The 25746-nt window shown below is 45.5% G+C and overlaps 5 protein-coding genes across 7 annotated transcripts in view; all 5 read right to left on the reverse strand.

Annotated features, from left to right (window-relative positions):
- Positions 1-25746, reverse strand: part of LOC129066597 (protocadherin gamma-C4) — a 144482-nt gene that overhangs the window by 109256 nt on the left and 9480 nt on the right. The window contains exon 1 of one of the 3 annotated variants that reach the window (XM_054568292.1): positions 9284-12025. The exons of 1 other annotated variant lie outside the window; for it this stretch is intronic. In XM_054568292.1, the coding sequence (XP_054424267.1) occupies positions 9284-11704 (2421 nt within the window). In that variant the 5' untranslated portion in view covers positions 11705-12025. Of the gene's footprint in view, positions 1-516; positions 2995-9283; positions 12026-25746 lie in introns of those variants that run through there. One more of the 3 variants, XM_054568282.1, reaches the window with a different exon arrangement.
- Positions 3993-6455, reverse strand: LOC129066738 (protocadherin gamma-B3-like). The gene has a single exon (XM_054568577.1). The coding sequence runs from the start codon at positions 6453-6455 to the stop codon at positions 3993-3995; it is 2463 nt and encodes an 820-aa protein (XP_054424552.1).
- LOC129066739 (protocadherin gamma-B2-like) lies at positions 13398-16088 on the reverse strand. Its single transcript, XM_054568579.1, has one exon. The coding sequence runs from the start codon at positions 15927-15929 to the stop codon at positions 13398-13400; it is 2532 nt and encodes an 843-aa protein (XP_054424554.1). The 5' UTR covers positions 15930-16088.
- On the reverse strand, positions 18294-20960 carry LOC129066740 (protocadherin gamma-A4-like). The gene has a single exon (XM_054568580.1). The coding sequence runs from the start codon at positions 20745-20747 to the stop codon at positions 18294-18296; it is 2454 nt and encodes an 817-aa protein (XP_054424555.1). The 5' UTR covers positions 20748-20960.
- Positions 22761-25199, reverse strand: LOC129066599 (protocadherin gamma-B1-like). The gene has a single exon (XM_054568299.1). It carries the CDS (start codon positions 25197-25199, stop codon positions 22761-22763), a length of 2439 nt encoding a protein of 812 aa, XP_054424274.1.

The raw sequence follows: 25746 nt of genomic DNA on the forward strand, positions 1-25746 counted from the left end.
TGGAAGGTCTTGGGTTCGATTCTGGTCAGGGCACAGTCCTAGGTGGCAGGTCTCTCCCCACACCCCCATCAACCCCCTTTCCCTTCAGAGTTGGGGCACACACTAGAGGCAACCAATCCATGTTTCTCTCCTTCTCTCTCCCTCCCTTCCCCTATCTAAGCATGTCCTCTTACATTACATGCTTAGTGAAGATTGGAGAAAAAGAAAAGAGTCTCAGAAATGTCACACAATGGGAGGAAGAACCCTAAGAAACAAGAAGTATGTAACCACAGGCACAAAGAGCTTGCCAAGAGAAGAAACCAAAACAATAACAACAACAACAACAAAAACCCTAGGGTACACATTAAGATTCCTGTGGTAAAATTTAAGAAAACCAAGATTTAATAAGACTTTATTGACAAAATTCTTCTCGAAATTATATGATTCACTGCAAAAACACTAAGAAAATTAAGAGCTGATCAAAGAGAATTTTAAAGTTTCCTATTCAAATAAAATCAATAAAAACAATAATCTCACCTGAGCAACGGAGTCTTCCTCTTTACAAAACCCTGAATCTTCCTGAATCAAAAGAGGCTCGCTTTTCTCACAGCTCTCCTGGCTGATGAGCGTGTCCGCGTAGTTGGGCTGCGGGAAGATCAGGTGACTCTTCCGCGAGTCCGAGGTCAAGGAGACCTCGTGGGAATACGTCTGCAGGAAGGCCCTCACCCCGTCCACGCCCACAAAGTGCGAGGCGGGCGCGCCCACCAACCCACCTCCAGAAGCCTGGAGCAGGCGCGATGCGGACCAGCGCCGCAGCCTGAGCGCGAGCAGCACGATGACAAAGGCGAGAAAGACGCAAGAGACAGCGGCCACCGCCACCACCAGGTACAGCGTGAGGCCTGAGGCATCGGAGTGGTGCGGGACCTCCAGGCTGCCTAGCTCTTCCAAAACATCTGGGATGCTGTCAGCCACGGCCACCGTGAGCGTGACGGTGGCCGAGAGGGGGGGCTGGCCGTGATCCTGGACGGCCACCACCAGGCTCTGCTTGAGCGCGTCTCTGTCCTGCAGGGCGCGTGCAGTGCGCACCTCGCCCGTGTGCAGCCCCACCACGAAGAGCCCTGGCTCGCTGGCCTTGAGCAGGCGGTAGGACAGCCAGGCGTTCTGGCCTGAGTCTCGGTCTACTGCCACGACTTTGGTCACCAGATATCCGGGTTCTGCAGAGCGGGGGGCCAGCTCCACGCCTGTGGAACCATCTGTGGGGATGGCAGGGTACAGGATCTCTGGCACGTTGTCGTTCTGGTCCAGCACGAACAGACTCAGTGACACATTGCTGCTGAGCGGCGGGTCTCCGCTGTCATGTGCAGTCACTCTCAATTGCAAGTCATGGAAGTGCTCATAGTCGAAGGAGTGCAAGGCATACAGGACACCAGTGTCAGAGTTGATGGAGACATAGGAGGATAGAGGTGCCCCCTGGACAGTGTCTTCATCCAGGGAGTAGGTGATGTGGGCGTTCTCATTGCTGTCAGGGTCGTGAGCAGTCAGAGAGAATATGGAGGCCCCTCTGGGGTTGTTCTCAGGGACATAGACAGAGTAGGAGGAGTGGGGAAAGGAAGGTGGGTTGTCATTGGTGTCTGCCACATTTAGGGAGATGACTATTTCTGTAGACAGAGGTGGCACTCCTTTGTCTGTGGCTGTCACAGTGATGTTGTACATGGATACCTGTTCTCGATCTAGAACTGTATTGGTCACTAATCTATAATAATTGTCCACTAATTTTTCTAGCTTAAATGGCAGACTTCTTGAGATGGAACATGTTACAAGGCCATTCATTCCAGAGTCATGATCGTATACTTGAAGAAGAGCAATTACTGTTCCTGGCGGTGTACTTTCAGCAATTGATTTGCTTCCAAATGTGACTACTACTTCTGGTACATTATCGTTCACATCCAAGACAGTTATTAAGATTTTTGCTCTGTCCTGTAGACCTGCCCGATCCCGGGCTTCAACATCCAGCTCATAAAAGCTGGAGTCCTCATAGTCTAGATTTTCAGAAGTTGATATTTCTCCAGTGGCCACATTCAAGGAGAAAATTTTTGATATCTTTTCGGTTAACCTCACAAAGGAATACGTTATTTCTGCGTGGACTCCTTCATCCTGGTCAGTGGCATTTACTGACAACACTGGCGTACCTACTGGCAGATTTTCAGGAACACTCACAAGATAGACAGGCTGAGTGAACATGGGAGCATTGTCATTGGCATCTAGGACAGTTACCACAATTCGTGCCATGGCCGAACGGACAGGGTCACCACCATCCATTGCAGTAAGAACCAAGTGGTGAATGGACTCTCTCTCCCGGTCCAGAGCACGCTCCAGCACCAGCTCTGGGTATTTGGGCCCATGGGCTTCACTTGGTACATCCACTGAGAAGTGACTATCCCCGCTGAGCTTGAAGCCCTGAAGAGAGTTCATTCCCACATCTGGGTCAGAGACCTCTATTAGTGGAAAACGAGAGGATGGGGCTGCGTTCTCAAGAATTTTCACTTCCAATTCTTCCCTTAAGAATCGAGGTGTATTATCATTAATGTCCACTATTTCTACTTCTACAGGATAAAGATTCAGTTTGTCCTCAACAAGGATGTTAAAATTCACCAGACACCGCACACTCTGAGCGCAGAGCTCCTCCCTGTCTATCCTGCCCGCGGTGACCAAGCTGCCGCTTTGGGGATTCAGAGCAAAGAGGGGCGTCCTACCTCTGGAGATGATGCGGACTCCGTGCTCTGCCAGTTCCTGAGGCTTCAGCCCGAGATCGCTGGCGATGTTGCCCACAAAGGAGCCTCTGTCAAGTTCCTCAGAAATGGAGTAGTGGATCGGCCGGGCCTGCGTTCCGACCCCCCACAGCGTCCCCTGGAGTATAAAGAGCAGGACTAACCCGCGGTGGCACCGGCGCCTTTGCAGAGCCGCCATTACTGGCTCCTCATGGACTTCTCTGGGGTTATGAGTAGGGGGTCGCATCCCTCTTGAGCTTCTCAGAATTACAGTTCAAGGTCCATAAACAAGCAGAGATCCGATGTGAAGCGTTTTAGGTCAGAATTTTTGCACAGCTGCAGAGCTTTTGTGTCTAATCTGCTTTGTGCTTGAAGGATATAACTCGAGTACTCCTTGCTTTGCTTACCCGGGTTAGTGAACAGCGACGCTTAGAGCCCTAACTTAATACTACAACGTTTTGTGAAACCATTATACAGGGGATGCTAATTCAGCTAAATCTGCATAGATAGCACTCATAAAATGTCTTTCTTCCTAAGAATGAGAAGCATTTGGAAAAATAAAAGAGCTTATTTATTTTTAAATAGTTGTATATGCTCCCTGAAATTTATTGTTCATTTTTGTGGCGCTATTTCTCTTATAGCCTTGAAGAACAGAAATATTAAACTTTTCTGTAAATCCTAAATTATCACACTCCACCATCATTTACATTTATCCCATTTTTTAATAAGAGAATCACCACAAACATATTTGAACCAATCCAGTTAGTGCCAGTTAAGTATTATCATTTTTAAATTTCACTATCTATTTTAATTAACATATAGATTAGAACTGCCCTCATTTAGCCATACCGATGTGTACTTTTTAAAACAAGCAAATGAAGTGAAAATATATGATCTACAGTAAATAATATATTTATATTATATATAAAACACAATTTTGGTTGACTTCATTGAAACTAAGAAAACCAATTGTCTGGATTTATATTTAATTATATGTGGACAATGAGTCTCACAATGAGAATGTGAGGTACTAAAGTATTAAAATGTTCCAGATATATTATTTTAGGGTTAACAAGAGATTTCAAGACCATCACAAGGTGACTTTGCATAAAAGAACAACTGCAACACAGATAAGTGAACAAAGAATTTCTAACACCCTTGTTGCATGCCCCCCAAACTCAATAAAACACAAAATCAAGATAGACTTAGCCTGTACAGGTTTCCCTCTAAATAATGAACTGAAACTTAATCATATTTATGGGAGGAAAGGATTTTGAAGTAACTCACCTGTTGCAAATGGACTGAATCAGAAGTCATTTTGGGATTGTCATTACTGGTACTTTCAAACCAAGAGGCTTCATTACATAGCAGATCTTGTGGTGGAGCATTTTCAGGGTTTATATCTAGAAATTTAAACTCAGCTTTTGAGGAGCGTGAGGCAGCACACAGATTATAGGAATAGGGCAAAGTCCATTCGCAGTAGTTGGGGGAAAGCCCAGGTCCAGCCTTGGAGCAGACACCATCAGTCTGAAAGCAGCTACAGGCAGCGGGGCTGGAGGAGCGTCGCAGGCTCAGGGCAACCGCCAGAATCACGGCCAGGAGGAAGAGCACGGAGATCAAGGCCAAGGCCACCACCAGGTAAAACTGCAGCTCAGCCTGGGGGTCGGACGGCGCTGGGCGTTCGCTGAGGTCCGGCAGGGCCTCTTGGAGGCTGTCAGCGAAGACCAGGAGCAGCGTGGCGGTGGCCGAGAGGGGCGGCTGTCCCCCGTCGCGCACCGCGACCAGCAGGCGCTGGCGCGCCGCGTCCCTGTCGCCCAAAGCACGCGCCGTGCGCACCTCGCCCGTGCGCAGCCCCAGGCTGAACAGGCCCGGCTCGCTGGCCTGCAGCACGTGGTACGACAGCCAGGCGTTGTGTCCCGAGTCCGCGTCCACCGCCACCACCTTGGTGACCAGGTAGCCGGGCTGCGCGGCGCGCGGCACCGTGTCGAAGAGCGCGGAGCCGTCGGGCCCCAGCGCCGGGTACAGCACCCTTGGCGCGTTGTCGTTGCGGTCGTCCACCAACACGCGCAGGCTGACGTTGGCGCCGAGCGCGGGCGAGCCCTGGTCGCGAGCCTGCAGCGTCAGCTCGAAGGCGCGCAGCTGCTCGTGGTCGAAGGCGCGCTGCGCGAACACCACCCCGCTCTGCGCGTTCACGGACACGTAGGACGACAGCGCCCGCGGCTCCAGGTCGCTGGCCACGATGGAGTAGGAGACGTGGCCGTTGGGTCCCAGGTCGGGGTCGGAGGCGCTGACCTGCGCTATGGAGGCACCGGGTGGGTTGTTTTCTGCCACGTGGACCACATAAGAGGCCTGGTGGAAAATAGGAGCATTGTCATTGACATCAGCTATGTTGAAGATGACACTTCTGTTGGAGGAGAGGGGTGGTTTGCCTTTGTCAGTGGCTGTGATGGTAATGTTGTACTCCGGAGTCTGCTCTCTATCTAGGGCTCCATCTGTCACCAACTTGTATGTGTTTTTTGTTTCTTGAACTATTTTAAATGGGAAACTTCCACTTAGCTGGCACAGAATTTCCCCATTAAATCCAGAATCCAGATCATGTGTTTTGATCAGGGCAACAACAGTCCCTAGCTCTACATCTTCTCTTATATGTTTAGATTCAGAATCCAGGGTTATATCAGGAGCATTGTCATTTTCATCCAAAATATCTATTTGTATTTTACAATGTGCTGTGTGATGCCCACCATCCTTTGCTTCTACTCCAATTATGTAGTGCTCTCTCTCTTCAAAGTCCAGTCCTCCACCAATGGAGAGTTCCCCTGTTTTACTATTCAGCTTGAACAGTTGTCTCACTGCCTTACCAATGTTGATGAAAGCATAGGTGATCTCAGCATTGCTGCCCTCATCCAAGTCAGTGGCTGCCACTCTCAGCACAGAGGAGCCAACTGGCAGGTTCTCTCGAACACTGACCCTGTATGTGTCCTGGGTGAACACTGGAGGATTATCATTTGCATCCACCACAACCACCCTGATCTGGGTAGTGCAGCTTCTGGCAGGCTCACCCCCATCCACAGCGGTGAGGACCAGATAATGGCAAGATTGCTCTTCCCTGTCCAGGGGAGCCTTCACTACCAGTTCTGGGTACCTACTGCCATCAGGGTTCTCTTTCTGGTTCAAAGAGAAGTGTGGGTCAGGGCTGAGGTAGTACTGCTGCAGGGAATTGACCCCTACATCTGAGTCTTGTGCGGATTCCAAGGCAAAGGTGGCTCCAGTTAGGGCCAGCTCACTAATTTCCAGTTCAGTGATATTTCGGTTGAAGGTCGGTGGGTTGTCGTTGATATCCTGAATCGCTACAGCTATATGAAAGAAGTTCAAAGGCTTTTCAGCAACCATTTCGAATTCCAGAACACACGTCGACTTTTTGCCACAAATCTGCTCACGGTCTATGCGGTCGATCACAAGTAAATCCCCGTTCTCCGTGCTCACTGAAAAGAATTTCTTCTCAGCACTAACCCGCAGGTTCCGAGTAGGCAAATCGCGAAGCCCCAGATCCTTGACGAGGTTCCCCACTACGGAGCCCCTGGCCAGCTCCTCCGGAATAGTGTAGCGGATCGTCTCGGAGAGCGCCGCCGGGCAGAGCAAAGGCAGCAGCAGGAGAAAAGACATTCTCCTCCGCCCAACCGGGCCCAGCAGTCCCCAGCGGCTTCCCATTCCCCTTTCTGAGCCTTTGCCTTACTGATTCAGAAGAGCAGCGATCGCAAACGATCCCAAGAATTCCCTGAGCAGTAGCGATTCCTTGATTTGTCTCGGCAGACAGGTTCTTTGATAGACCTCTCCTTTGCAGAGAGCCGGAGAGAGAGTGCACCGTTTTCCCGGTTCCGCGCTTTGATGGCGATACCTTTGCGTCAGAAGTGGCTAACACTTCTCTCAGTACTAGCCGACAGCGGCACCCCGCGTCTAGACTGTAGAACTGCAGTACTGATTACTAAATCAGCTCCAAATACTGAGGCGCCTGCCTACAAGGCAATTCCTCTGTATCTGATACAGATACTCTTTCTACCTATTTTACAAGGATATAACATTTAAAGTATTTACTATATCTTCTGTCTGGCTGTGATTTCTTTGAACGTGAACTTTACTCATCCAAATCAAGTGAGTTTTACTCGTCAAAGAGCAGAGATACCTTGCTGAAGATATTTATTGGTATGGTCGTGCTGTTAGCTTCCATTGTCATGAAATGGTCATAGTAACATCTTCCTTGCTTACCTTAGTAGAATTGAGGACCAAATAAAATAATGTACAGAAAATAATATAAATTAAATACAAATGAAAGTGTTGGTGGCAACAGAAAATGTAATACGTTAATTCTTAAAAATTTGGTATGTATTGTTATTCCACTCTGTTTTCTTTTCTTTTAACTCATTAAAGTAATAAATCTCATAGGTTTTAGTTTTATCCTATGTTTCACTTTCTTCTATCTTATCTTTATCACCTTCTCCCCCAAATAATTGATAGGTATCAAGGAGATTGGTTGTCCTTACAAAATAGAAGTATGGTAAGAATCAAGGTACTCATTTTCCTTAGTTTCCTAGTGTCTACTTTTAAATGACTATGATTTAAAAATTATTCTACTCATTTTATTTTTCCACAATACATTACAATAATCTTTAGTTGCATTGCTTCTTCTCAAGTAGCTTCACAGTGGTGAGTTATTTGGATTATGGGGATGAAGTGTGAGTCCTTATGATTACATATCCCAAACAGATTAATCTATGCTGCCCAGTTTTCCTTGGTCCACAGGTCATAATCTGATCATTCTAACCCTTTGTTATTGACACTCTTTCCTTGTCAACAGACATTTGAATTTCCAGGTTTTTGACAGATGTCTTACAGTTTCCATTCTATTTCCACACTAGAAATCTTCATATAGAAATTGTTTTTTATTTCATTTTAACTTTATTTTCTAAGGAATTGTGTTTTTAAAAAAGATTTTATTTACTTTTAGACAGAGGAGAAGGGAGGGAGAAAGAGAGGGAGGGAAACATGACTATGTGGTTGCCTCTCACATGCCCCTTACTGGGGACCTGGTCCACAACCCAGGCATGCGCCCAGACTAAGAACTGAACTGGTGACCCTTTGGTTCACAGGCCAGCGCTCAATCCACTGAGCCACACCAGCCAGGGCAAGAAATTGTGTTTTAAACCTACATAATATATTGCCATTCTAAACTTTGACAGGTGTGTAGTGATATGGAACTCATACTGGAATAGTATTAGAGCACCTTAAACTGCTTATTGTATTCAGGATTCTAAACAGGAACTCATATGTATCTCTATACAAACATAAAAAACACTACTGATGCAAGACTTTGTTCTAAAACATGACTGAGCAAGTGCCTTTCCAACAATATGTGAACATTTCAATTAGTACAGGAAAGCTATCTTTTCAGAACACATATGAAACTAAGGATTCAAACATTTAAAAGAGAATAGAGTGTATATATAATAAATATATACACTCAGTATGTGAATTAAGCATTTTATTATGTAAAGTATACACAACATATAATCATGAAATTTAAGACCCATAGACCAGCATTTTATTAAGAAATATGTATTAATTTAAGATAAGCACAGCCTCTGAGAAATGTTTTAAAATTTGAAACCATTTTAAAGTTGAATTAATTTTCCAAACACGAAATCTCAGACTTTTTAAATAGAGCAGAATTGTATGCAAACATTCAGGTAGCTATTGATTCTGAAATGTGAAAGGGTTACATCTAACCAGAAGATGCCAGGTGTGTGGCACATTTGAATTCAATGAATGCAGCAGTGTCTAAATCTTTGGAGATTTTAAACTGCACCACAGGATAAAGCACAATTCTAAGATTCCTCACTGATTTCTTCTCTCAACAAATATATATTCTAATAATTTCATGGTTTAATCCAAACTTGCCAGATATCAGAATGCCAAAGACATCATCAATATAAATTCAATCTATTTTTCTGATATTTCTTATGCAAAACTTTTCTGTATTCTTCCAGTGATTTATCTAAATATGTAAATTATTTCCTTATTCAAACAGCAGATATACTTTCCCAAACATATCCAGCATTGGTGTTTAGGCACATATTCAAAAGAAAACATTATATCTACCAATTTGCACTAATCAAACAACTCATCTATCAGGATAATACCAGTTCTGAGTGTAAGAAAGTCTTTGGGCAAAGTGATTATGTTTAACCACTTTTAAAGTACTTGTTTAAAAATAATAAAGTACTCATTTCATTTAAGTCTATGGATATCAGCTAGATTTTCTACAATATCTATGTACTGAAAAAGTAAGGCACTATACCCAAAATATAATTTGAAAATAAATGGAGAATCATGAGTTCTCAAATTAAATTAAGCTAGTCTCTAAATAAGCAGATAATGATTCACTATTTATGTAATTTCCCTATTTGAATATGAAAGAAAAATAATTGAGAAAACAAATGAACAAAATCTTCCAAGCATACCTACTGAAAAAGAAAACTCACCTGAACAACTTCTAGTTCTTCGTTTGCATTTACCTTCTCAGACATCAAAAGAGGCTCGCTTTTCTCACAGCTCTCCTGGCTGATGAGTGTGTCCGCATAGTTGGGCTGCGGGAAGATCAGGTGACTCTTCCGTGAGTCCGCGGTCAGGGAGACCTCGTGCGAATACGTCTGCAGGAAGGCCCGCACCCCGTCCACGCCCACAAAGTGTGAGGCGGGCATGCCTGCCAATCCCTCTCCTGAAGCCTGAAGCAGACGTGACATGTGCCAGCGCCTCAGCCTGAGTGCCAGCAGCACGATGACAAAGGCAAGAAAGATGCAAGAGACAGCAGCCACTGCCACCACCAGGTAGAGCGTGAGGCTGGAGTCGTCAGGGTCGGCGGAGGGTTCAAGACTGCTCAGGTCGGCCAGGACGTCTGGGATGCTGTCAGCCACGGCCACTGTGAGTGTGACTGTGGCCGAGAGGGGAGGCTGTCCGTGGTCCTGGACCACCACCACCAGGCTCTGCTTGAGCGCATCTCTGTCCAGCAAGGCCCGCGCAGTGCACACCTCGCCCGTGTGCAGCCCCACCATAAAGAGCCCTGGCTCGCTGGCCTTGAGCAAGCGGTAGGACAGCCAGGCATTCTGGCCTGAGTCCCTGTCCACTGCTACCACCTTGGTCACCAGGTAGCCAGGTTCTGCAGAACGGGGTGCCAGTTCCACGCCGGTGGAGCCATCAGTGGGGAGTGTGGGGTAAAGGATTTCAGGAGTATTGTCATTCTGGTCCAGCACAAACAGGCTCAGTGACACATTACTGCTCAGTGGAGGATCTCCATTGTCGCTGGCTATCACCCACAGCTGCAGGTCTCTAACCTGCTCATAGTCGAAAGAGCCCAGTGCATACAGAACTCCGGTGTCAGAGTTTATGGAAACATAGGAGGAGAGAGGTGTTCCCTGAAATGTATCCTTTGCCAGAGAATAAGTGACCTGGGCATTGTTGCCACTGTCAGGGTCATGGGCAGTCACAGAGAATATTGAGATGCCTCTGGGATTGTTTTCTGGAATGTAGGTGGAGTATGAGGTATGAGGGAAGATGGGAGGATTGTCATTGATGTCTGCCACTTTCAGGGAGATGTGATTTTCTGTAGACAAGGGTGGATTTCCTCGGTCAATGACGGTTATTGTTATGTTATAATCTGCAATCTCTTCTCTGTCCAGGGTTGTCGTTGTCAATAAGTGATAGTAGTTATCTACTGACTTTTCCAGTTTAAAGGGCAAGTTTCTGGAGATAGAACATACAATTTCCCCATTCTCTCCAGAATCACCATCATGTACGCTAAACAGAGCAATTACAGTTCCAGGAAGACAATCTTCGGAGATGGAACTGGCGAGAGAAGTGAGGATCATTTCTGGGACATTGTCATTCACATCCTGTACCGTGACCACCACCTTAGCACTGGCAAGAAGAGCACCTCCATCCTGAGCTACCACTTCCATGAGGTAGAATCTGGATTCTTCATAATCCAGTGATTGCACTGTTGAAATTTCACCCAGGTTGGAATCAAGATGGAAAGTCTGTGAAATTTTGTCTTCTTCATTGCGAAAAGAGTAGGTCAATTTTCCGTTTATTCCCTCATCTGGATCCGTGGCCGTTATTGTGAGCAGCCGAGTGCCCACAGATATGTTCTCTGGAACACTCACTCTGTACTCTGATCGAGTGAACTGGGGAGCGTTATCATTTGCGTCGAGGACCATTACACGGATGTGCGTAGTGCTAGAGAGTATGGGGTCTCCACCATCAAGAGCTGTGAGGAGGAGGTCGTGAACAGCCACTTTCTCCCTGTCCAAGGGCTGTTCCAGCACCAGCTCCGGATATTTCTGTCCATCACTTCCACTTTTCTCATCCAGAGAGAAGTGTATATTGGAGCTGAGCTGGTAACTCTGGAGGGAGTTCACACCCACATCCGCATCCCTAGCGAAGGGGAGCACTAACCGTGTCCCTGTAGCTGCATTTTCATTAACTTTTATTTTTACTTCCTCATCCCGAAAACGTGGGCAGTTATCATTAATATCGATGATTTCTACTTCTATTCCATAAATTTTCATTTTATTCTCATCCAAGATGTTAAAACTAACCAGACACTGCGTGGTCTGAGAGCAGAGCTCCTCCCTGTCTATTCTGCCCGCGGTGACCAAGCTGCCACTTCCTGGGTTCAGAGCAAAAAGCTGCGTCCTACCTCTGGAGATGATCCGGATTCCGCGCTCCGCCAGTTCCTGAGGCTCCAGCCCGAGATCCTTGGCGATGTTGCCCACGAAGGAGCCTTTGTCCAGTTCCTCCCTCACTGAGTAGCTGATCTGCCCGGCCCTGGCTCCCCGCTGCATCCCCAGGAACAGAAAGAGCAGGAGCAGCCCTCTGCAGCCCCAGCCCCTCGGTGGATCTGCCATTGCCTTCTCTCTGACAAGTGTTCTCTTAGTCCTGGTTCCAGCCTGCTGTTTCCTTATTTCTTTTAAGTCAAAGGGTACATATTCTTTTTGGACCTGGGAGAGGGACGTGGGTAAAAGGCTTTCCCCCGGAACTTGTCTGGTCTGTGCTGTGTTTAGTGCGGAAGGAGAGGAGAGTTGGGTCGCAGCAGCAGCAGCTTCTTTCCCACTTTAGTGAACAGCGACGCTCAGAGTCCTAACCAGTTACTACACCAACTGTGTTATTTCATAAATGTTTAAATATATTTTATCTCTAATAATTTAGCTGTAACCTTCATGTATTACTGTGTGACATTGTTTATATTTAATTAAGATTTAATTCTGGAATACCAAGACTTCTAGAAAACCCTGAGATCAATTATTAGATTATTTTTACTTCTTTAGAAAAAATTTATTTAATATGCCATTGAGCCTATGTCCTTTCTTCCCCTCTTATTTATATTGAGTTAATTGGATTAGAACATTGTAATTCTTACTTTTGTGAGTTTTAAGATTTCATCTTTGTATTAGGATATGTTTATGAAAACGTGCCCATTTCTACATGAGAATGTCAAGAAAACAAGTCTAGCTCTCAATGCATCTTTGTAAAAAGGCATACTAATTCATGTAAATTGTATTAGTTATCTTATGTAGAAAGAATTAAGGAGCCATTTTGTTACTTGTGAGGTCTTTGAGAAAGTTTTTCACACTGGAAATATGGCAGCTACACTATATTAGATGGAGAGTTGGAGTTGGGTTAGCTATGCATTACTTACATTTTCTTATTAACATGTCTGAATTGGAGTTAGACATTATACAGTGACAGACTCTTGAGGAAAAATCCATATAGTGACTGTAGAGGAAAGGGCTTTTGTTTATCACACATGCAGAAAAACATGTCTATAACTTAACAGTGAGCAGACAGTCAGTGGACTTTCTATGTTGAGGCAGATATTTAATGTTATCACCTTTACATGGTAGCAGAAAAAGAAAAACTTGACTACAAAAAATGGACATTTCAGAGAGTACATTAAGAGAAGAAATTTCTACTTAATGATACTTTCATAGGACATTGAAGAAAAATGAAGATATTCTATATATAAATAGAAAATTCAAAAATAAAGTTTTAAGTCCAGAATGTGTATATGGGTTATAAAGTCTTTCTCAATGTACAATTTTCAGAAGAGCAATTTGCTGCTATGTATGAGAGAGGAAGATTTCTCTCATTATTAAACACATTCTTAATAGCAGGCACCACAGACCTCAAACTTTGCCCATGCTTTTGAAATAGATCTAGAATCCCAAGACACTTAGTGTGTAAAGACACTTAGGTTGCTGGTGTCCAAGTCTGTCCTACCCATGCTCTGCTGTTGACAACCATGACATTGGAGAAAATTCTTCCTTTCTTTGGTTCCCAGTTTCCCCAAACTAGTAAAATGGGCTCTTCTCTTTATTCTGAAGTACTATAATTTGAAGAGAAAGTAAAACTAAAATCTGAGTAATAAAATCCCTGAATGTGAAATAATCTTCAGAGAGGATTGCAAAGCTGAAGAAAGAAGTATCTCATGTAGTAAAGCCTTGTAATTATAACCAAATAAATCTCACACATTAGGTAGAAAACCACATCAAGACTTGGTTAGATAAGATTAAGATAATTAGGGCAGTAAACTGCCTAAATTCAACCCACAAGACAATTAAATATGAAATGAAGTCTCCTACCACACATAAGTGATTTGTTAAGAAACACTGAAATCCAAAGTGAAAATAAGTTAATTAAGTTAAAACTCACCTTTAAAATAGTATCTGAGTCAAATAAGCCCTCACCATCTCCATTATTTGTATTTGGTACCCAAGAAGCATCTTCACAGAGGAGATCCTGAGTGGGAGCCACTGCCGGGGTCACGTTGAGAAAATTAAACTCTGTCTTAGCTGACTGTGAAGCAACGCACAGATTGTAGGAATAGGGCAATGTTCCCTCACTGTAGTTGGAGGGAACCACAAGTCCAGATTTAGAGCAGAGACCAGGCTGAAAGCAGCCCCAAGCAGCAGCGCTGGAGGAGCGTCGAAGGCGCAGGGCAACCGCCAGAATCACGGCCAGGAGGAAGAGCACGGAGATCAAGGCCAAGGCCACCACCAGGTAAAACTGCAGCTCAGCCTGGGGGTCGGACGGCGCTGGGCGTTCGCTGAGGTCCGGCAGGGCCTCTTGGAGGCTGTCAGCGAAGACCAGGAGCAGCGTGGCGGTGGCCGAGAGGGGCGGCTGTCCCCCGTCGCGCACCGCGACCAGCAGGCGCTGGCGCGCCGCGTCCCTGTCGCCCAAAGCACGCGCCGTGCGCACCTCGCCCGTGCGCAGCCCCAGGCTGAACAGGCCCGGCTCGCTGGCCTGCAGCACGTGGTACGACAGCCAGGCGTTGTGTCCCGAGTCCGCGTCCACCGCCACCACCTTGGTGACCAGGTAGCCGGGCTGCGCGGCGCGCGGCACCGTGTCGAAGAGCGCGGAGCCGTCGGGCCCCAGCGCCGGGTACAGCACCCTTGGCGCGTTGTCGTTGCGGTCGTCCACCAACACGCGCAGGCTGACGTTGGCGCTGAGCGCGGGCGAGCCCTGGTCGCGAGCCTGCAGCGTCAGCTCGAAGGCGCGCAGCTGCTCGTGGTCGAAGGCGCGCTGCGCGAACACCACCCCGCTCTGCGCGTTCACGGACACGTAGGACGACAGCGCCCGCGGCTCCAGGTCGCTGGCCACGATGGAGTAGGAGACGTGGCCGTTGGGTCCCAGGTCGGGGTCGGAGGCGCTGACCTGCGCTATGGAGGCACCGGGAGGGTTGTTTTCTGGCACGTGGACCAGGTAGGCGGACTGTTGGAAAACCGGAGCGTTGTCGTTGACGTCGGTGATGTGCAGGGTGAGGGTAGTGCTGGAGGAGAGGGGCGGCTTGCCTCTGTCCGTGGCCATTATAGTGACATTGTATTCTGGAATCTCCTCCCTGTTCAGAGCCCCATCTGTCACTAGCTTGTAATAATTCTTTGAGTAAGATTTCAATGTGAATTCTGTCTTTCCCAATATGCGGCAGTAAACTTCTCCATTTTCTCCAGAGTCTCTATCTCTCGTTTTTATCAAGGCAATCACTGTTCCTGGTGGTGAATCCTCTGGAAGCGGAGTAAACACTGAGGTTACAATCACTTCAGGTGCACAATCGTTCTCATCGAGAATTTCCACTTGGATACTGCAGTGGGCTGCTAGATCTCCGGGATCTTTCGCTTCTACACCAAAAGTGTAACTATTAGCAATTTCGAAATCAAAATTATCCTTTGTTGTGATTTCTCCCGTTCTTTTATCTAAGTTAAAAAATCTTTCCACTTGTTCGTCCACATTATGAAAGGAGTAGGTGACCTCCGAGTTAATGCCCTCATCCTGGTCTGTGGCTGTCACTCTGAGCACTGACAAGCCTGGGGGCACGCCCTCCTGCAGGCTGACCCTGTACACGTCCTGGCTGAACACTGGGGGATTATCGTTGGCATCGGTGACTTGAATTTGGATCTGGGTAGTGCCACTTTGGGGTGGGTCTCCACCATCTACAGCTGTTAGGATCAGTTGATGGAAATTCTGCTCTTCTCTGTCCAGGGGATGTTTCAGAATTAACTCAGGATATTTACGTCCATCTGGAGTCTGTTTCTCCACGAGATCAAAGTACTCATTGTTATTAAGGTGGTATCTTTGCAGTGAATTAGGACCAGCATCGGAATCCAGAGCTGGGTCTAGTGGAAAAGTTTTACCTGGCTTAGTGGATTCTACAATTTTTAAATCTATTTTTCTCTGTTTGAATAATGGAATGTTGTCATTTATATCCTGCACTACTACTGCTACTTGGAAAATATTTAGTGGTTTTTCAGCGACAGCATCAAAATCCAGAACACACACAGGCTTCTTCCCGCAAATCTGTTCTCGGTCTATTCTGTCGCTGACAAGCAAGTCCCCGCTGTCAGGGTCTACAGTGAAATATTTTTTCTCCGCGCTTACCCGCAGCTTCCGGACAGGCAAGTCCCGTACACTGAGCCCCAGATCCTTGGCAAGGTTACCTACCACCGAGTTCTTGGCCAGCTCCTCGGGAATTGAATAACGGATTTGGTCCTGGAGAGCTCCGCGGAACAAAGACAGCAGAAAGGGCAACAGTACCTGCCGCCACCGCGCTGGGCTGCTCCTCTCTGCGCTCGGCCTCATCCTCTGTCTCCCTCGCTACTGCTCCCTTTCTTGGTCGATGTGGAAGCGGAAAAGAGGAATAAGCCCTCCGTGGGCGGAAAAATACAGGAGAGGGGTAGTTTTTCTGCTTTTGTTTTCTGTAACCGAATCTGAACCGGTCTCTCCAGAGCGGTTGGCTTGAGCAGGGAGTTACCCTCTGAAAGGCTCCCAAATGTGTCTCGTATCTGCTCGTTCTTCTTTTGACCTACAGCGACGCCCAGAGGTTTTCCTGTGAAACTGCTCCAATGGCTTGCAGATGTTTTGCGAAGAATTTGTTTTTTCTCTTTCGGAGTTGTATTTATTTGTTTTTAAATAGGTATACATTCATATAGTTCATAAAATCTATAGACTTTTCCCCTCTGCTTTCAACAACACATCGTCCCAGGAGAAATTTCTTTTTCCCTTTTATTTTGTGTACTAGTTCAGAGAAAGGTTTTGTATAGTGAAGCAGAATTTCATAAATGTTCTCCCCTACTGTTACACATATATAGAGGTGTATATATATGTACACCGTGTGCTGCAGCTTGCTTTTTTCACTCTTTAGATTCTGAAGATAATTTCATATCAGTACATAAAGAGGATTTCCATTTATTTTTTATAGTTATATAGTAGCCTACCACATGGTTGTACAATAATTTATTTAACTAGAAATAATATTTCCTAAAAGCAACCTATTACCCATCCAAACAAAATGATATTTTCTATGTGCTATTATTACATATGTTGCTCTCCTAGTCATTTAAAATATGTATCATTCTGATTCTGGAATGCATTTCCTAATACCACCATCCAAATATGTTTGACACAGTTTGAGGCCAATTGATATTTCCAAATTATATTTTAAATTTTCAGTATTGTATATGATCTTTCCTCGGATATGATTGCTTTCCCAATATTCACTTGTTACTTTCTCTTCCTTCTCTCCATGCCAGCTGGTTGTATCACATCACATTCTTATTTACTCTATGTATTGCACCACAACTTCCCATGAAGACAAAAACATCAAGAAACTGAAACTCTCCTTCTTAATTGAATTCTGGCATAGCTCACAATCTATTGCTACAATTTCCAGGTATCCAAATGTCACTAATGTGTGTAGTTCTAGACATTCATGAATTCTGAATTAACAGAACTAAATGAAGGCATAAGGAACAAAGATTGCATATCCCTTGCACACTAAATATTTTCCCCTATATCAGATCATTGTAGAGCCACGAAGTGATAGAATTCGTTGAATCTGGATTGAGCAATTTGCAGGAACAAGGATAAGTCCTGCTTACTAAGTTTCACAAATTATATCCATTCAGAATTCAAGTTACCTAATCTTTATAAGAGGCTCTCTATGATGAAAAAGGAGAGATTTTTTCAAAGTTTTTTTTTAGAAATAGAGAAGGGTCTCATAGTGATGTCATAATAGGTAATTTAGATATTATTAAAATTACTCCTACAACCTAATGAAATGAGTGAAATAAAGTGGGTAGCATTATTGGTGACCACAGAAGGGCACCAAAGGAATCACACATAGTCATTGCTGGTGCATCTCACAAACTGCAACAACAAAGTACTTAAAATATACCAGTCCGATGGAAAAACTATCACTGTTAAATCTAAATGTTAAGTATTTCCCCTAGTATTTATAAACTGCCATTTTTTACTTATAATGGAAAATGCCCTTTCAAGTAAAAGAAAAGTAAACCTTAAGCAAAATATGCTGGGTGTAAAAAGAGGAAATTTTTTTAAAAGATGAAATTTAAAAATTAATCAAGATTCAACAATAGCTTCATAAGAGAAAATGCTTTAGAATGAATTTTCACAATTGTCTTCTATTTTGCACTTTGATACTTTCAGTGAGACTTAAAGGATAATGGCATTTAAAGAAGTGATGTGGTTAGAGATATAAAATTAAGAAATTGTGGCTGAGCCCTGGGAAGCGACATCCTATACATGAAATATTGTGGGTTTGATTCACAGTCAGGACATGTAAGGGAGATGACAAATCTCTCTCTTTCCCCCCAACTGTCCCTCTCGCCTCTCCCTCTCCCTTTTCCCTTCCCTTTCTCTCTCTCTCCCTTCCTCTCTAAATGCAATGAGAAAATGTCCTGGGTGAGGATTTAAAAACATTTTTAGAACAATTTGTTGCTGACACTATTACTGGATGAGGACTACAATGGATAAGTTAAAAACAGATACCTTTTAGGTTCAGTAACCATTATTGATCATTATTAAAGGGTCATCTGCCCCTCCCCTTTAAAGCACTAGAATACTGAAAAAAAGAAGTACCTTTATATGATTTGGTACACATCTTATACAATTGAAGCTTATACAATTAAAGACACAGCTGTCAGCCTATGTTTCAGTGTGGCAAGACTGACTCACCTGATGAAGACTGGGGTCTCCTTTTGTTTCAGGTAAATCCTGAGTTATCAAAAGAGGCTCGCTTTTCTCACAGCTCTCCTGGCTGATGAGCGTGTCCGCATAGTTGGGCTGCGGGAAGATCAGGTGACTCTTCCGCGAGTCCGCGGTCAGGGAGACCTCGTGCGAATACGTTTGCAGGAAGGCCCGCACCCCGTCCATGCCCACAAAGTGCGAGGCGGGTATGCCCCCCAATCCCCCTCCTGAAGCCTGGAGCAGGCGTGACTTATGCCAGCGCCTCAGCCTGAGTGCCAGCAGCACGATGACAAAAGCAAGGAAGACACAAGAGACAGCAGCCACTGCTACCACCAGGTACAACGTGAGGTCCGAGGCTTCTGGGGTGGAAGGGATCTCAAGACTGCCCAAGTCAGCCAACACATCTGGGATATTGTCAGCCACGGCCACTGTGAGTGTGACAGTTGCCGAGAGGGGAGGCTGTCCGTGGTCCTGGACCACCACCACCAGGCTCTGCTTGAGCGCGTCTCTGTCCTGCAGGGCGCGCGCAGTGCGCACCTCACCCGTGTGCAGCCCCACCACAAAGAGCCCTGGCTCGCTGGCCTTGAGCAAGCGGTAGGACAGCCAGGCATTCTGGCCTGAGTCTCTGTCCACTGCTACCACCTTGGTCACCAAATATCCAGGTTCTGCAGAGCGAGGTGCCAGCTCCACACCGGTAGAACCATCAGTCGGGGGAGAGGGGTACAGGATCTCTGGTGCATTGTCATTCTGATCCAGAACAAACAGGCTTAGAGACACATTGCTACTGAGTGGAGGATCCCCGCTGTCACTGGCTGTCACCAGTAGTTGCAGGTCTCTAACCTGCTCATAGTCAAAGGAGCGTAGTGCATACAGGACACCAGTGTCAGAGTTGACAGAGACATAGGAGGAAAGAGGCTCCCCCAGGAGCATGCCTTCAGCCAGGGAGTAAGTGACTCTGGCGTTCTCAATGCTGTCAGGGTCCTGGGCGGTCATGGATAAAATAGAGGCCCCTCTGGGGTTGTTTTCAGGAAGGTAGGCAGAATAAGAAGCATGAGAAAAGGCAGGAGGGTTGTCATTGATGTCTGTCACCTTCAGTAAAATGTGAGTTTCTGTAGACAGTTGTGGAGTTCCATGGTCAGTGGCAGTTACTGTGATATTATATTCTGAGACTTCTTCCCTATCTAGAGTTCTCTGTGTCAACAATCGATAATAATTTCCGTAGGTCTTTTCAAGTGTGAACGGCAGATTATTCGGAATAGAACATGTGACAAGGCCATTCTCTCCTGAATCACTGTCATGCACATTGAAAAGTGCAATTACTGTGCCTGGAGAAGAAGTTTCTTGGATAGAGTTGGTGACAGATGTAACCATGACTTCTGGAGCATTGTCATTTACATCCAGAACTGTCACCAGTACCTTACTTCTGGCTCGGAGACCAGGACCATCGTGAGCTTCTATATCTATATCATAAAATCCAGAGTCCTCATAATCTAGATCCCCCAATATTGTTATATCCCCAGTCACAGAATTCAACTGGAATAGCTGCGATATTTTATCTCTTACTTTCCGTAAAGAATATGCCACTTCTCCATTAGCTCCTTCATCTGGATCAGTGGCTTTTACAGTGACGATTCTGGAGCCCACCGGCACATTCTCCCGAACACTCACGTGGTACTCGGGCTGAGTGAATAGGGGAGCATTGTCATTGGTATCCACAAGCGTTACATGAATCCTGGTAGTGCCGGAGTGAACCAGGTCTCCTCCATCGAAGGCGATGAGAACCAGGTGGTGAACCGCCTCTTCCTCACGGTCCAGGGCGTGCTCCAGCACCAGTTCAGGGTATTTTATCCCATCAGCTCCGTTTTGCACGTCCAGGGAGAAGTGAACATTTGAGCTGAGCTGGTAACCCTGCAAGGAATTTATCCCTACATCCGGATCAAAAGCTTCAGGAAGAGGGAATCTTGTTCCAGGAGTCTCATTTTCAGCGACTTTTATTTCCCTTTGCTCTGTCCCAAAGTTGGGCGCGTTATCATTAATATCGATTATTTCCACTTCTACTCCAAAAATCTTCACTTTGTCCTCTAGGAGAATCTCCAGGCTTACTACACACTTTGGAGATCTATCACAGAGCTCCTCCCGATCTATTCTGCCCGCGGTGACCAAGCTGCCGCTTCTCGGGTTCAGAGCAAAGAGCTGGGTCCTACCTCTGGAGACGATGCGGACTCCGCGCTCCGCCAGCTCCCGGGACTCCAACCCCAAGTCCTTGGCGATGTTGCCCACAAAGGAGCCTTTCTCTAGCTCCTCAGGAACAGAGTAGCGGATCTGTTCTGCCCGGATTTCCCACAGGGCCCCCAAGAGAAGGTAAATCCCAACCAGCCTGCTGCAGTCTGGACGTTGAGGAGGAGCCGCCATTACAGCCCTGCCGCGCTTGGGTTTTTCCTCGGTGGAGGCCTGAGGAGCTTCGGGATCGTCGCGGTTCAAGACAGTGTATTTTCACCGTCCGCTGTTAGAGTTCCGGAATCCAGCTCGGAGCTTTAGTAAAGCCCCAGGGTCAGCGCTTTGTGATGCAGAAATCTTGTGGCTCACAGTAAATTCCCAGTTGTTGTTTCCCTGATTGGTGAGCAGCGACACTCAGAGTCCTAACCTGTTATTGCAAGCTATTCTTGGTAAAGCACCCGCTGTGTACCCCATTTCTTTTCTGTACCCTATTTCTCTCAAAAGGATAAAAGTTAAACTTTTGTTTTTATTTGCAAAAAATAAACAATCAAAATCTTCCTGTACAATATTATTATAAAGTAATTAATTTTTCAGAGAAAATATGGTGATGGTTTTTTGCTAAGAAAATTTTCTACCTCTTTTAAGTTTTTGCATTATTTATTCTCAGTCTACTTACAGAACAGTGTACTGTGTGAGAGACACATTTGTCCCACCCAGGAATGAGTACGGAGTTGAAGAATAAAAAAATAGGTGAAAAGCCAGTGTCTGGGAAGTCGCAAATCTGGACTCTAATCCCAATTTATGCAGAAACAAGTTTCTTCACATGAATGGATCTTTTAGAATCTAGGGTGGCTTTTTAGTTTCCTTGAAAGAAAATATCTACTCTTCAAGAGCTAGTCTTATCCTTGTGTCAATAGGATTGGCAAATATAGTAATCGGTTTGGGGAGAGAATTTGGTCATTAATTTTCTATACAGAAGATTCTAGACCAAGGGCTATGTCTGTGATTATCATGCTCACAATGTATCCTCAAACTTTAGAATACCATCCTTCATAGAGAATGCAGGCAAATAGTTTTTCAGTGTTAATGAATAAGTCACAAATGCAACTGCAAAGCATAAAACAATGGATAAATAACTCTGATATTAAAAATTAAAAACAAAGATAAAAAGATGGAAAAGTTGGAGTGAAAAACTATAAAGAGCAGACAATATTTCACTGATCATTTTTCAACATAAGGATACATCCAGAAGGTACTATTTTACCATTATTGCTAAGTTTAGCTTTGAATTTTGACATAATCAGTAAAAGGGAACATTTTAGTAGTTGCATATATATTGTCTTTGCATGTTTAATAGTATTATTATTCAAGAAAACAGAGTAATTTACTAACCTGAGAAAACTTGAGATAAAGCAGTAAGTACCCAGTTCTTTAGATTATTCCCCAAATAAGAATTAACTTCTACAAATTACTCAAAAATTTTAACCAGACACAAAAGTCCATTGACTATTCAGTCTTTAAATTTTCAGGCTTTGTAGAGCAGATTACAGGTAGATTTCACAATTCTCAAAAGATCCACAAATTGCTGGGGATTGGGAGAAAAAAATATTCATTACATTTCTTATTATAATAGTGACAGAGTAGAACAGATATGAAAATAAATTATTAAAGAAAGATTAAGAAAATTATTCTTAAATGAGATATGAAGTGGGAATAAAGCTGAACCAAAGGTAGTGGTTCAAATGTAAAATCTGGCAGTCTTTTCTACAAACGTAAGGTCAAGAAGTGCTAAGAGACTTATTGATTCAAAAGCTGTATTAAAAATACACATTGCAACAACAACAACAACAACAACAAAACAACTAGGATGTATCTGATATTTAACTTAGGCAGAAAGACCAGCCAGTACATTTACAGAGATTAAAGCTTGAAAAAAATAGTATCACACATCAACTAAGAAAGGATAGTGCTCTTACTAAAAGTAGTGACAACCAAGAAAAGCTCTCTTTAGTAAGATTTGCTGACCATACAGAAATGCCAACCATACAGACTGAGAAGTAGTAATTAGGTAACTGCCAAGAGTACTGAGCAATCAAGGGACCCATCTCCACCCATCCAATACACTTCCTCTCCCACTACCACTACTAGAAAAATTAGCAACGACCAAACTAATTATGCACACTGAGAATAAAAGAGAAGATATAAAATTTAAGTAGGTTTGCAGAAACTCACGTGTGAGGAAAAAGAGGAGTCATATGCGATTTGGGGGTCTTCATTACTGGTACGCACATCCACAGAAGGATCTTCGCACAGAAGATCCCGAGGGGAAGCCATTTCCGGGGTCAGGTCAGAAAAATTAAATTTAGTCTTTGATGAATGCGAGGGAATGCATAGATTGTAAGAATAGGGCAAAGTCCCTTCATTGTAATTAGGGGGAACAACGGGGCCAGACTTGGAACAGAGACTAGGCTGAAAGCAGCCCCAGGTGATGGGACTGGAGGAGCGTCGCAGGCGCAGGGCAACCGCCAGAATCACGGCCAGGAGGAAGAGCACGGAGATCAAGGCCAAGGCCACCACCAGGTAAAACTGCAGCTCAGCCTGGGGGTCGGACGGCGCTGGGCGTTCGCTGAGGTCCGGCAGGGCCTCTTGGAAGCTGTCAGCGAAGACCAGGAGCAGCGTGGCGGTGGCCGAGAGGGGCGGCTGTCCCCCGTCGCGCACCGCGACCAGCAGGCGCTGGCGCGCCGCGTCCCTGTCGCCCAAAGCACGCGCCGTGCGCACCTCGCCCGTGCGCAGCCCCAGGCTGAACAGGCCCGGCTCGCTGGCCTGCAGCACGTGGTACGACAGCCAGGCGTTGTGTCCCGAGTCCGCGTCCACCGCCACCACCTTGGTGACCAGGTAGCCGGGCTGCGCGGCGCGCGGCACCGTGTCGAAGAGCGCGGAGCCGTCGGGCCCCAGCGCCGGGTACAGCACCTTTGGCGCGTTGTCGTTGCGGTCGTCCACCAACACGCGCAGGCTGACGTTGGCGCTGAGCGCGGGCGAGCCCTGGTCGTGAGCCTGCAGCGTCAGCTCGAAGGCGCGCAGCTGCTCGTGGTCGAAGGCGCGCTGCGCGAACACCACCCCGCTCTGCGCGTTCACGGACACGTAGGACGACAGCGCCCGCGGCTCCAGGTCGCTGGCCACGATGGAGTAGGAGACGTGGCCGTTGGGTCCCAGGTCGGGGTCGGAGGCGCTGACCTGCGCTATGGAGGCACCGGGCGGGTTGTTTTCTGGCACGTGGGTCAGGTAGGCGGACTGTTGGAAAACCGGAGTGTTGTCATTGATGTCACTGATATGTATAGTGATGCTTGTACTGGAGGATAGGGATGGCTTGCCCTTGTCGATAGCTGTGATGGTGACATTGTATTCTGCTATCTGCTCCCGGTCTAAAGCACTTTCAATCATCAGCTTGTAATAATTCTTGGAGGTGGATTCTAATCTGAAAGGAACTTCTTCCTGAATATAGCATGTCACTAGACCATTTTGCTCAGAATCCTGGTCATGCACTTTAATGAGGGCGATTATGGTTCCAAGGTCTGAGTTTTCAAGAATCTTGTTAGAAAAGGACATGAATGTCACCTCTGGGGCATTGTCATTCTCATCGATAATTTCAATATGAACATTGCAGTGAGCTGTGTGTACTCCTCCATCCTTAGCTTCTATAGCCAACATATACATACTTGTCTCTTCAAAGTCCAATGTACCATTGGTTGTGATGTCACCAGTATTTGGATTGAGATTGAAGAGGAGGTTGGTGCTTGTTGGGGCATTGAGGAAGGTATAGGTGATCTGTGCATTAACACCCTCATCCTGGTCAGTGGCTTTCACACACAGCACAAAGGTTCCCCAGGGCACGTTTTCTTTGAGTCTAACTCTGTATGTGTCCTGGCTGAACACTGGAGCATTATCATTGGCATCCATGACCTGGATCTGGATCTGGGTGGTACCACTTAGAGGAGGGTCCCCGCCATCCATGGCAGTCAGGATTAAGCGAAGGGAACTCTGCTGTTCTCTGTCCAGAGGTTTTTCCAGTAGCAATTCTGGGTATTTACGTCCATCAGGACTTTCTTTCGTTGACAGAGAGAAGTGGTCATTGGGGCTGATGGCATAAACCTTCAGTGAGTTACTTTCTACATCTGCATCTTGTGCAGAATCCAGTGGGAATTTTACCCCTGGTAATGCTGATTCACAGATTTCTAAGTCAATGACTTTTGGAATGAAACGTGGTGCATTGTCATTAATATCTTTGATTGCAACAATCACATGGAACACATTCATTGGGTTTTCAGCAACAATTTCAAATTCTAGTGTGCACTTAGATTTTCTCCCGCAAATCTTCTCTCTATCTATTCTACCTCTCACTAACAATTCCCCACTCTCTATATTCATGTTGAAAAATTCCTCTGCACTAACCCACAGTTTTCGAGCTGGCAAATCCTGGACATTGAGTCCCAGATCCTTGGCGAGATTCCCCACCCTGGATCCCTTGGCCAGCTCCTCTGGAATCATGTACTGTATCTGCTGGGAGATGGCCCGGCAAAACAAAGACAGCAAGAAGAGAAACAGTACCTGCCTTTTCATTATTTCAGCTTGTCTGGAGCTTCTTTGCATTTCTTGAACTCAGTGGAGAAGCTTCTTTTCAAGACGTCTCTGGGATGTTTAAAAAAATCAATGACAGCACCCTGGATGTTTGGGATTTGATGGCAGGACTTGCTAGGCGCTTGTGGGTGCACAGGAGCTGAATAGGTGGTGCTCTGCTGTGCGCAGGACAAAGCTGTAAAGCACTCTGCCAGAAGCTCCTGAAAAACGGTATCCCTTTCTTCCCTTTGGTCAACAGCGGCGCCCGGAGGTTGTCTGGGAAAACTGCACATTGCCTAGCTCTTTATCCCCAAAGTATAAGCTCTTAAATCTATGCACTGTCTTTTTATATGTTGGAAAGAACCAAACTCTCAAGTTTTCCCATTAAATGCAACATTTTCTATTTTTTGTCATCTCATAAGCATTGCCACCATTTTACATTATTTTTTTTTTACTAAAGTATTTCATAAGGTCATAGCCATTTTTTTCCAGTTGGGGGGGCAAAAATATCTTCAGTGATTTCACTGTCTTTATATAATTTGTTTGACTAGTATGAATAACCAAATAAGTTACTGGTTTT

This window comes from Pteronotus mesoamericanus, unplaced genomic scaffold (assembly GCF_021234165.1).
Source record: "Pteronotus mesoamericanus isolate MK-2021 breed Mesoamerican mustached bat unplaced genomic scaffold, CSHL_Meso_final contig_2, whole genome shotgun sequence".
Taxonomy (NCBI): Eukaryota; Metazoa; Chordata; class Mammalia; order Chiroptera; family Mormoopidae; genus Pteronotus; species Pteronotus mesoamericanus.